The 12,472-nt window shown below is 45.0% G+C and overlaps 1 protein-coding gene across 2 annotated transcripts; it reads right to left on the reverse strand.

The window, feature by feature from the left end:
• Nucleotides 1-1,348: 1,348 nt before the first annotated feature.
• Rbm43 (RNA binding motif protein 43) lies at nucleotides 1,349-12,258 on the reverse strand. Of its 2 annotated transcripts, XM_028878485.2 has the most exons (4): nucleotides 11,750-12,258; nucleotides 7,233-7,422; nucleotides 3,847-3,926; nucleotides 1,349-3,031 (listed from the first exon to the last, which is right to left on the reverse strand). In XM_028878485.2, the coding sequence occupies exons 1-4, from the start codon at nucleotides 11,750-11,752 to the stop codon at nucleotides 2,270-2,272; spliced, it is 1,035 nt and encodes a 344-aa protein (XP_028734318.1). In that variant the 5' UTR covers nucleotides 11,753-12,258; the 3' UTR covers nucleotides 1,349-2,269. The 2 variants fall into 2 exon arrangements, with proteins under 2 accessions (XP_028734318.1, XP_037060654.1); XM_037204759.1 differs by lacking the exon at nucleotides 11,750-12,258 and having other exon boundaries at nucleotides 3,847-3,918; nucleotides 7,233-7,312.
• Nucleotides 12,259-12,472: the final 214 nt, after the last annotated feature.

A 12,472-nucleotide genomic window follows, 5' to 3' on the forward strand; every position in this document is an offset into this window, starting at 1 on the left:
GAATAAACATTTGGCTCTTGACAAGGACATAAACTCCTGAGGTCCAGGGTTGACTACTAGAGGCTGAATATTTGTACTCTTAAGAACTCGTATGTTAAAATTCTAATCCCAATGTGATGTTATGGTTTAGTTGTAAAATACTCCCAGAAACTCCTATGTGGACGGCGTGGTCCCCAGCTGAGAGTGCCATGGACAGCTCCTAAGTGTGCTATTGTCAACACAGATCAGCTGATGAGCTCATAACTGAGTGGACTATCAGAAGGTAGGAACTAGGTGGAGTCACTGGTGATGTTCTTTGAAGAGTGGAGAGTAATGCTGTCCCTAAACCTCTCCTGTCTCATTTGGCTTCCCAGCTGCCATGAGGCAAGCATCCTAGTTCTGCCATCCCCTCCTCACCACGAGGGTGCCTTGGCACAAGCCCAGCTATGGGGTCAAGTAGCTGTGGACTGAAGTTGTAAGCCACATTGTATCTTTCCTTCCTGCGAATTTACTCAGGCATTTTGTCACAGCCACAGGAACCTAACACAGACGGTATTTGGAGGCGGGGCCTTGAGGGGAGTGACTGAGGGTATTTGGAGGCGGGGCCTTGAGGGGAGTGACTGAGGGTATTTGGAGGCGGGGCCTTGAGGGGAGTGACTGAGGGTATTTGGAGGCGGGGCCTTGAGGGGAGTGACTGAGGGTATTTGGAGGCGGGGCCTTGAGGGGAGTGACTGAGGGTATTTGGAGGCGGGGCCTTGAGGGGAGTGACTGAGGGTATTTGGAGGCGGGGCCTTGAGGGGAGTGACTGAGTCATGAAGAAGAGCCCTCCTGATGGAATTAATGTTCTAAGAGACGGAGGAGCGTTCTTGCTTTCTCCCAGGAATAGGGCCCTTATCATGGCCCAACCATGGCTGCACCCTGATCTTGACTCCAGTCTCGAGAACTGTGAAAAATGCCTATTGTTTAGATCATCCTGCAAAACCTTTTACAGCAGTCTGAACAAATGAAAGCATTCTTTCACTTGATTGATCACGTCCTCTGAGGCACAAATCTTGTTCAGACCGACATAGTCTCATTTGTCAAGTTTAGGAATTGTTGTCTGCATTTTGGTGTCAGAAATATTGTAAGGAAACAGAAATGATTTAAACATTTGGGATTTAGATGGCAAAGGAAAATAAGGACAAAATATATTTTGTTGTATGCTCTACTGATAGTTAAAATAATCATAATCATGTTTGTTCACCTTAAGAGGAACAGGTACAGTTCTATTATTTATTACACCAGGATGAGCTCTGCAGAGCTCCATTATGCAAAATTGCCTTACTCTGGGGCTAACTTCAAGGGAATCATAGACCTGGAAACGAATCACTACAGCTTTTCTTTCTTTGTCTTTATTATCGTGCTGTTCAAGTAATAGCATTGGAGGAATAAGATCACAGATGCTCAGAATGCAGATGATCCTTGCTTGGCTTAATGATGGTTCAACTCACAATTTAATATTACTGTAAGTTTTACTTTATTATGGTGCAAAAGGAGTATATGGTCAGTACTTCAGACACTGAATCTTTTCCAGGGTAGTGACGCACCACGCAATGCTCTCTAGCAATGCTGAGCAGCAACAGTGAGCTCCAGCTGTCAATCAGCGCAGCAGCCAGGGTAAGGAGTCATTTCTCTACCACAGACAGTGTAGCAAAGTTAGGATGCTCTGCAAGTTACATGGGTTAAAGGCACTTTTTTGACTCACCATGTTTTGAAATCACAACACGTATCTGACTGGCATACTGTTGTAAAACAAGAATTGTCTACAATAGCAAGCATACAAATTTCTCCAAAGATTCCTTACAATTCTAACAGAACCACCACTTTCCCAAGTGACCCTGGGCAACATTCTAATGCTATGGGGAGTAAACACAAACCCTGAGAACTCAGCAACAGCACGGTAATCATACAAACCTCTGTCAGGGGAAAAACTTCTTTTCCTAATAATTTGGAGTTGCAGGAAAAGTGAGATTTCTTCCAAGTTTAGTGAGGTTTGTTGTTGTTGTTGTTGTTGTTGTTGTTGTTGTTTTGTTTTTCAGTTTGATTCAGGTTCTATTTTTGTATTCAATGCCAGGCCCATTCCTTGTCAGCTGGGTAACTTTGGATAGTATTTTAATTTCCCTAAATCCTACCTTCTTCTCCTATAACAAGAAGACAATGATACGCACAATAAAATCTGGATGAAATGAGAGGCAAGCACAGTCACTTCTCAGTCAGGGGGAAAGCGACCATGACAACTGTGGCTGAGACCTCAGGTGACCTTTTGCCCTGCGGATTTCATGAGCTCTGTCTTAAACAGGAACGTGTCGGATGAAGGTCCTATAATGTCGATATGTGTGTGGTGAGGATTAACCAAAACTCCAAGATATCTGTAACGCAGCTGTTCACAAGCCTGCTTAATATTTCTTTTCTCTCTCTCTCCCCTTCCTTCCAAAACCAGTGTCTCTTTTCTGAGCTCAAGGTGGAGCCCCTGGGCCCACTCCTCAATGAGCTCCTTCACGTGTCTGACGCTGCTAGGGCGAGACCCGCCCTGAGCATCTTGCAGACAAATGGTGGTGACGTCACCATCCACGCTCTCCTGACACAGGATCCGGTATTTGTTCAGTGTTAGTTCATACAACTCACACTTGTGTTTCAGGTAAAGGAAAACATCTGTATCAAGCACAAGCGTCGCTTGGCTTCTGGCAGACTCAGGTACAGAGGTCCCAAGTGCCGCTGCAGAAGTCTCCCTGCCCTGTAGGACGCCTCCGGGGTTCTGTCTACTGTGATTTCTCCTCTTGCCGGCATCCTCCTTCCTGTTGCTTCCTGAAGCGGAGATGGCTTTTGCTATCAAAGCCTGTTTGAGCTTCATGATAGCCAGAAATGAACCTTGCACGGAGATTTTCCCACTGGGTCCCAATGGGCTGAAGTTTAAAGCTGGGATTTTCTTTTTCAGGTCCGTTACCAAGCTTTCTAGTACGATTTGAGTCCGAAAAATGGACAGATCAAGAATAGCCATCACGTAGTTGAAGACCTAAAATGAGAAAGGGGAAAGTCGAAACAGCATGGCCTAGTGAGCAAGCAGTGGAACACACAGGTTTCTGCCATCCGGGCAGCACTTGCTCTAAGTCAGGCCTGAAAGGCAGGGCCGGGGGGGGGGGGGGGGGGGGGGGGGGGGGGGGGGGGGGGGGGGGGGGGGGGGGGCCGCAGACTTCCCAGATTCTCACTCTAGGTCACTCCTTCAGAGAGTCTACACTGCACACTGTGGAGTCACAGCCCACAACACACACACACCCCAAAAAAAGGCTGTTTGGAAACACAGTGCTTCTCAGAATCCATATATATATATAAACACACACACATACACACACTATTGGCATATGCTCCACAGACAGACATGCCCAGAGTCAGGCCTGCCCTACCTCTCTCTCCCAGCTGGAATTTCAATAGCTGGCTATACCAGAAGCCCAGGTTCTCTGAAGAATATATATGGAAGCTAATACTTCGGATTTTAACTTTCATTCTTACTCCCACCTTCCCTGCTCCTTCAAAATTCCTTTTTAATATTCATCCTAATTGTCCCCCCCATATAAAACCTTTAACCCACCCATTATCCACGGCAGCACAGAAGCTCACCGTCGCTTTAAAGGCATCACGGGACGCACACATACGTTGAAATATAAAAACAGCATTTCTAGAGGCAGCTTTTGCCTTTGAGAACTGAGATGTTCCTATTTTCATCCCTAAGAAGTCATGGGGCAAGAGCACTTTGTGTGTCTTTATACACCAAAGACTTCCCAGAAGAAAGGGACCCAGGCCTCAAAACACACCCTAGGTCCCCACACTCACCTTTTCACTGAACGGAGAGACGGTGAGCTGAGGCTTTGAGGCCAGGGGGCGTTTCTTTTGTCTGATGACATTCTGTGAAACTATGGAAACATTAGCAACAAAAGTATTTGTGACCTGGCACACCAATAATTACCTTAATTTACAAAAAACGGAGACATTCCATTGTTCAGAAGGTGAGGTTTTTGCTACATTTTTCTTGTAAACCTAAGATTCAAATAACTTTTCTCTTGTGCTTGAACACACTAAAGTTCACCATAAATGTGTTAATAGTTTCCTAGTCCTATTTTTAAACACACATAAGCACATACATGAATAAAAAAACAATAACCTGAGTCAATCCTCCACGCTATCCACTCTAGTCAGAGAAAGGCTGCCTTGGAGAACTAATCCTTAGCCCTCTATTCAGAATACAATGGCTCACACCCCTCACCAGAATACAACCCAGAACCCTTGCCTGGACCCTAGGCTACTCAGCGCACACGGTCCCAGCTCCCACTCCACCCACATCTCTTACTCTGTGCTGTGGGATAATCCTTCTGTACACTGTGAATGTATTACTCTCATTTGCTAATAAAAAGCTGATTGGCCAATAGCTGGGCAGGAAGAGATTAAGTTTGAGAGCCAGACCAGGAGAATTCTGGGAAGAGGAAGGGCAGAGTCAGAGAGTCACGGCAAACACAGAGAAGCAAGAAGAGAATGTTGTACTGAGAAAAGGTACCAAGCCACATGGCTAAACATAGACAAGAATTATGGGTTAATTTAAGTGTAAGCCTGAGCTATCAGCAAAGCATTTACAATTGATATAAGCCTCTGTGTGATAATTTAGGAAGCAACTACCAGGTATTTGGAAACAGGTGGTAGGGACAGGAAACATCATTTATAACTCTGCCCATGCACATTCCATTCCTGTCACAATGGGCTCCTTCCTGTTGCTCTAAACATTCATCACACTTCCCCTTCCCTCCTTACCACACTCCCCACCCCAACCTAGCCAGAATTTTTACCAATCCTTCTTTTATCCTAGAATGTTCTTCCCCTTTATCCACATGAATCTACCCCCACCCTTTACTCCCCAACCCTACCTCTTGCTTCATTCTGGTCTTTACTCAATTGTTACATAAACAGAGTATTTTAGATCTGGGAACATAGCTTGTTGGTACAGCACATATCTTGCAAGGATGAAACCGTGGGTATTATACCCAACATGCCTAGTGGATGGCATGTGATGTGATCCCGAACACACATACACACACACACACACGCACACGCACACGCACACACGCACGCGCGCATACACACACAGTGTTTCCCAACTAGATCTAGTAATGCAAGCTTGTAATCCCAACTGTTGGAACTGAAGCCGGAGTTCAGTTCAAGGCAAGCCTGAGCAGCTTGGTAACATGATGAAATTCCATCTCCCCAAAGGAAATAAAAAAGGGGTCTAGAGAGATGGTGCAGCAGGAAACAGTGCTTACTTCTCCAGAGGAATTGAGTTCAGTTCCCAGCACCCACATCCAATGATTCACTATCTCCTGTTATAACTCCAGCTCCAGGGAATCCAGCTCCCCCTTCTGGCCTCCTCAAGCACCTTTACACACACGATTGTGGTGATATTTTATTTGTGCTCTAACAAATAAAGCTTGCCTGGGGATCTGAGGAAAAAGCCAGCCACTATATTAATCATAATGGTAGCGTGCACCTTTAATCCTAGCATTCAGGAGGTAGAGATTCATCTGAATCTCTGTGAGTTCAAGGCCACACTGGCAACAAAGCCAAGTATGGTGGCACACTCCTTTAATCCCAGCACTAGTTGACCACAGAGGTCTGGAAGTCTGTACAGACAGACAAGAAATGATAGACCTGGGTGGAAAGAGGAAGTGATGTAGCTGGGCTGAGAGGAAGTAAGATGGCAGGGCACAGAAAGGTATATAGGTGTGAGTATACAGGAAGTAGCTCTCTTGGGCTGAGGATTTCCTAGTGGTAAGAACTTGTTGCTGGTTTGTTCTATTCCTCTGATCTTTTAGCTTTCACCCCAATATCTGAGTCCAGGTTTTTTATTAATAAGACCATTTAGCAATTCATGTTATGCATGACATTCATATACACACATACATACATAAATACATACATACCCACACATTATAAAATGAAAATAATACAAATAAATTTTTTAAATAAAATATTAAAAGAGTAAAAGAAATTTCCCTATTCAGTCTACCTAAAACATTACCACCTACCACTTTATCTCTTTACTATTATTTATGCTTTTTCATAGCATTTATATGGTAATATATAAATAACTGTAAACAAATATATAAATAAAGCACAAACAGATTATACATCTGTTGACCTAATAAATGTCCATTCCCATTGATACATACTTCATGAAAACAAAAAAGTCTCCTATTCCATTCACAGTATGTTCTCAGCACCTAGAGTAGTGTCTGGCAATATTCAGCACATAAAATATCAACTTACACAATGACTGCCATCCCTTTAAATGACCATTGACAAGGAATGGCTTAAGCTCTTGGAAACAGCCAAAGGTTACTGCTGGTCCAGTATCTGAGATTTCTAGACCTTTCCTTCCCCCTCAAACAGAGCAAGAACCTTCTCTTTGCTAACACACCAGCATGGAACTTTCACCCCTGAGGGGTTGGCCTGGAGAATATTCTCTGGAAGTCTATTCCACTCGGGTCAAAGCCTAGAGGACTGTGCCTCCTCCAGGCTGGAGAAACAGCAGCCAGCTGGTTGCTTCAAGGTGAGGTGGGAGGCAGAATGACTCAGTCCTACTTCAGGTCCAGGCCACAGTTCTCAGTTCAACTTTACCAGGAACAAAGCAGATTCCTTATTAGAATGTCTGCTTGAGAGTGTGAGGGATGAGAAGCAGAGAGTAGAATTATATTATTGTTGCTACCTTAATTTTACCAAAGAGATTATATGTAGCCAGTAATGGTGGCGCATGCCTTTAATCCCAGCACTTGGGAGGCAGAGGAAGGCAGATCTCTGTGAGTTCCAGGCCAGCCTGGTCTACAGAGTGAGTTCCAGGATAGCCAGAACCACACAGAGAAATCCTGTCTCGGAAAAGAGAGAGAGATTATATGTAATTTAAGGGTTTTTTTTCACATGTTCTATATTTGCCTCCCAAGGTATATATACAGAAGCAAAATACTTTTTAAAGCCTCACAATTTTCCAGAAACTCACACTTTATCATGAGCCATTTTCATATATTTTTGTAAATATGAGACTGGCCACTTTTCAGAGTAGAGTAATTTTTAATGCTACTTCAAACTTGGCCAATTCCATAAATCATTTTAACAGTATGAAATTTTAATTTCACCAGGGAAAGGATTTCAAAGAATACAAAATTTTGGTTAAGAAATACCTTTCTTTTCTTTGAATATGACATATGCAAGTCCTTTGGTTCTTGATGGATATATCACCTCTTCCACATGTCCGCCCTCATCTCGGAAGTAACGCTTCACTAGCTGGTCTTTGGAAAGGCCAACTGGAAGACCAGAGACTACAATCGTTCTCTCAGAAACTGTGGGGTCTCTGATCTTCAATGCTGAAGCCTGCAGAAAAACAGTTAGATGCTGTTTAAATGTGAGTCACCATCATATCAGTGAGACACAATGGCCTTTCCACAAAGGCAACTAATGTCTGCCTCATTCCATCTACCAATAGAGAAGAGACCTTAGTCAAATCTGAGAGTTATGCAGACTACTAATAATTAAAAAATAATAGTTAATATTTGATTTTAGAAAGGCCCAAATAATAGAAAGTGTCACCAAAAGAAAAAGGGGGGTTGCTCTTTTGAGATGGGGTCTTATTATGTAATCTTAGTGTAAAGAGTCTTTTTCTGTCCCACCAGCCAGCTCCTAAATGATGACACGGAGATTTCTTATTAATTATAAAAGCTCAGTCTATATCTTAGGCCTGTCCCACTAGCTCTAATAACTTAAATTGACCTGCTTTTATTAACCTGGGTTTTACATTGTGGCCTTTCACCTCCCTTTTGTTCTGTATGTCCCTTCATGTCTCACTGGTGTCTCCTCTGTGCCTCAATTGTCTCCTCCTACTTCCTCTCTCTGCCTAGAAGTCCTGCCTACACCTTCTGCCTAGCTATTAGCCATTCAACTTTTTATTACACTTAGCACAGGAACACACCTTCACACAGTGTACAAATATCCCACAACACCTTCCCGAGACATCTCTGTAGTTTTGGAGCCTGTCCTGGCTCTCGCTCTGTAGACCAGGCTGGCCTTGAACTCACAGAGATCCACCTGGCTCTGCCTCCCGAGTGCTGGGACTAAAGGCATGCGCCACCACCACCACCACTCAGCTCTCTATTCCTCTTTAATCCACACCTACTTCCGCACCTTCATTTATCTCCCACCCTGAGTTAGGAAAGTGAGTCTATCAGCCTCTCCCAAGATGTGCACGGTTAACCCAGGCTAACGGCAGCAACATTCAGACATAATCTCTCTTAATCAGCTGAGGGAGGACAAGGTCTCCTGAGCTGGACTGAGGATTAGCAAACTGCAGGGGAGCTTTGGGCTCTCAAAGCAAGGACTGTATCAAATAAGACTCCTCTGGAGAAGGAGCCTGCTTCTGGCCTCCCAGAAGGAGGACAGATAAACGGTCTGCACACATATTCGCCTTAAAAATGAAAGTAAAAGAACAAAATTAGTTCATTGGTGCAGGAGATTTCAACCAATTTCAGGGAGTCAACAATACACCAAGGTATATCTAAGAAGGAGACAGAAGAAATGAACCTAGAACAAGGAAATGGGGGGTTGTGGGTAAAGGCGACAGTCTGCATAAGGGGACCCTCAGGTGTGAAAAAAGGAACAAACACAATAGGTCATGATGGCTACTGGTAAAGCAACTGCTCCAGCTTGTTCTCCACACTGTCTACCCCCGACTTAAACACACAAGCTTGAGCACACAAAACCCAGAGTAACGGACACTGGTGCAGAACCGCAGGAAAACACTGAGGACCAGTTAGCCTGGGCACACGTGAGCACTGCCCCCTCTTTTCTGGCATTTGAAGAGGCTCCAGCCTAAAGATCATGAACAAACTAAATTTTAAGTCAAAGGGGGAAATAAAAAAGGAAAAGAAATTTTGACCATCACTAGAAACATTTCCCTTTATGTGGAAAAGGACAATTACACAGGGCATGAGATCAAAAGAGGACAAAGAATTTCAGTGTACAATTAGACCCTGCTGGCGTAGTGTTTGTTCTTAGAATGCACTACTGTTGAGTTTTAGACCAAATGTGCTAAGTCTTCAAAATACCATAAATTTTAAAATGGCTACAGAAAACAAAGAAATATTCAAGGCTGTCAATGTAAGAATAAAGCCAGTATTAACAGAAACTAAGGTGGGGGGGGGACGACAGGATTACATTACAAAGAATCATGTGATGTTATACACAGTTTAAGTGTGTTATAAAAGTTACAAAAACAGCCCAAAGAAAAATTTTAAGTGGGGTTCCAGTCCAGCTTTCACAGTTGAAAAGTGGAGAAAGCAATCAGACGTTCCCTTCATTTATTATAGCAGAATTCAGAAATCGACTAAGGCAATGGTGACGGCCCAAAGGATTCATGTTCTCAGAATCCCTGGTTCATCCAGTTGCAGATACAAAATAGGATGGCACACGAGCCCCTTCCTAAGGACATTGTGGTTTTAAGTTTACGGTGTATGCATGAAGTTCTCGGCACATATACCTATCACTTAAGCCACTAACAAAAACGGTATTAATTAAACATATATTCCACATCTGTCAATATGTTGAGTACTAGAAGTGGCAAGCAGAAGAAAGAAAACTGTTGCCCTGAAACTCTGTTTCTCTCCAGAAACATGCACTGTAGGGGGGGCTGGGAAAATGGCTCAGCATTTAAGAGTCCTGGGGGCTGCTTTTCCAGAAGGCCTGTGTTCAATTTCCAGCACCAGCATGGTGGTCCACTATCGCCTGTAACCCCAGTTCAAAGGGATCTGACACCCTCTTTTGGCTTTTGAGGACATCAGGCATGCATGTGGTGCACATATATACATGCAGGCAAAACACACACACATAAAATAAAATAAATTTAAAAAATAAAAATGTCCTGGGTACTCTTTCTGTCATGGAGAAATTCTGACCGTCATTTGAAATATTTCCCTTTATGTAGAAAAGGAGCTTCATACATGACAGGAGACCAACAGGTCTCTACAATTGTGCGGAAGGAACTTCTAGCACCTGCGGGAGGAGACAGACATGTAAGTCATTCCAAAGGAGTTCGGTTTGCATGAAAGAGGACTCTTTACTGTTCTACAGAAGGAAACAGAACACCTCATCTGAGAACACAGATCACCCCTAGTAAAACCCTAAAACTATAATAAATGCCATTCAGGATTAGGAAGCAAGACTAATTCTGGCTAACGTCCAAAAGAGGCTCCATGAGTGAGAGGCCTTGAAGGCTGAGGTAGAACTGGAACTGATGGAGCAAAATACCAAGTCAAGGAAGGTCTCAGCCCGCCAAATGGTGTGTGTGTGGGGGGGGTGATCATTGCTTGTGCTTACAGAATACAAGACAAAGGAAGACCCCCCAAGATAAAATGCTCAAAAATACAAAAAGTAAAAACTTACTGGCTATATGACAGGGAAGACACTGTAATGGGAATAAATGATTTGTCTAGAAGGTACAGTAAAAAGATGAAATACATCAGACTGGAGCGTTCCTTCCCTCTAGTCCCCAGAGGCTTATGCAATTCTCCCAAGTTTCCCTTGGTGGGGGGAGGAATGACCAAAGGGACTTTCAGATTTCCAGGGAAGCTGACTGACATCCTGACTTCTATCTCTATGGCATTCTGACAGCCCACACCAGCCTCTGTGGTAAATGGCTGGAGAACCACCATCTTTCCTGCATTTATCAATATCAAAGAAAAAAAAATCCATGTAAGCTCAGGAAACATCCATACCTCATCAGCACGAATGTGTTTCTTAATTCGAGTGTCTACGCAATCTTTATCTTTAGAATCAAAGGAACTCCCTGAGCCAGGGTTTTTGTAGACCTGGTTTTGCAAGACCTCACTGCATTCTGTGATCTTGTGAACCACTTCGACGCCCTGTGTCCTCTTTAGCTCACTTAAGTCTGAGGACATGTGGCTGCTCGTCTTCTCCTGGAACCAGCTAAGAACAGAGTTATCGGTCTCCTCTGTGCACAGTGAAGAAGAAAAACGAGTATCCCGAAGAAAGACAAGTTATTCAAAGACTTTGAAACAAGGCAATGTCAGCAGAGACACGAGGCTGATGGCATTTTACCGTTTCCATGCTCTATGTCAACAGACTCGGGTGCAACGTAAAACTTACTTTTTAAGTAGGACACTAAGAAGAAATATTTCACATACTGTTTGAGTCTCTATTTGCTTTTCCAATCACCTGTCACCAGGTAACACACACACACACACACACACACACACACACACACACACACACACATCAGGTGAAACATACATACTCACGCATGCATGGCAACTGCTCCAAAACATCTGGGTCTCTAGACAAAAACCCAGGGCCCTGAGGAAAGGCCTGGCTGGAGAGAGAGACCGCCGTCCAGTGCCGTCGGTTTGGACCCTTCTTGCTAGCTCCCTTCCAATAGTTGGCTATGGGTCACTGTCCTCTTCCTCATCCATAAACCACCTTTCGCAGTACGTCCCTAACCACCTTCCGGAAAAAACCCGGGTGCCCCTTGCCATTCTGCCAGGAGTGAGAAAGGCGCCCGTGTCCCTACGCGTGGGAGCCAAGCCTGCCGCACCCGCGACGGCCACTTCGGGGCGCGCGATGGCGCGGGACACGTGCTCCGGGGACCCTGGGCGCGCCTTCCCGCACCCCGACCCCGAGGAAAGCGACTTGCCATGGTGCGGAGGAGAAGCTCGGGCAGCGGGCGACCTAAAGCCAGTGGCGGGCAGGTTCCGCTTTCACTTTCCAGTTCCCGTCGCCCGGGAGACCGAGCACGGAAGGGCGGGGTCCTGCGCCCGCCGCCCCGCAGGGGAGAGCTCCCGGCCTGTGCTGCTCTTGCGCGGGATGCCCAGCGGGCATCTGGATGATTCCTGGCCCGGGCTCCGGGCACTCTGCTCTCTCCAGCTCTTTCTCAAGCCGGGTCTCCCTCAGCACCTTCCCGCCGGCGGGGTCCCCAGCATCCCAGCTCAGCACCTGCGGAGCGCAGAGCACAGCCTCAAGGCACGATGCTGCCCATCCAACTCACCACCGAGCCTCCTCGCTGAGGCCTGAAACAAGGGAAACCTAGCGCGGGCCTCAAAGTGAAACTAAAGAAATACGAAGAAAGGCAAATGGATGGCAGAGCATGATCTCCTTTGTAAAGAAATAGAAACTGAAATCATGAGATACCAGTTTTCAACCAGTCTGCCCAAATTAGCAGATAACCGGATGTCAGCACATGCTGGTTTAGGATTTGGCCCTCTGTCGGAAACTCAGAATACAGGTCCCCACAGTGCAGCATTTTAGCATGCCCTGGACATGAAGAAGCCTTCTGACCCCTTCCCAGGCTCACGTCTCTCCTGAATCTTTGCTTTCCCGAAGCCAGTCATAAAAATTAGAATTCCTTTTCCCCAAAGTG

This window comes from Peromyscus leucopus, chromosome 4 (assembly GCF_004664715.2).
Source record: "Peromyscus leucopus breed LL Stock chromosome 4, UCI_PerLeu_2.1, whole genome shotgun sequence".
In the NCBI taxonomy this organism is placed as follows: Eukaryota; Metazoa; Chordata; class Mammalia; order Rodentia; family Cricetidae; genus Peromyscus; species Peromyscus leucopus.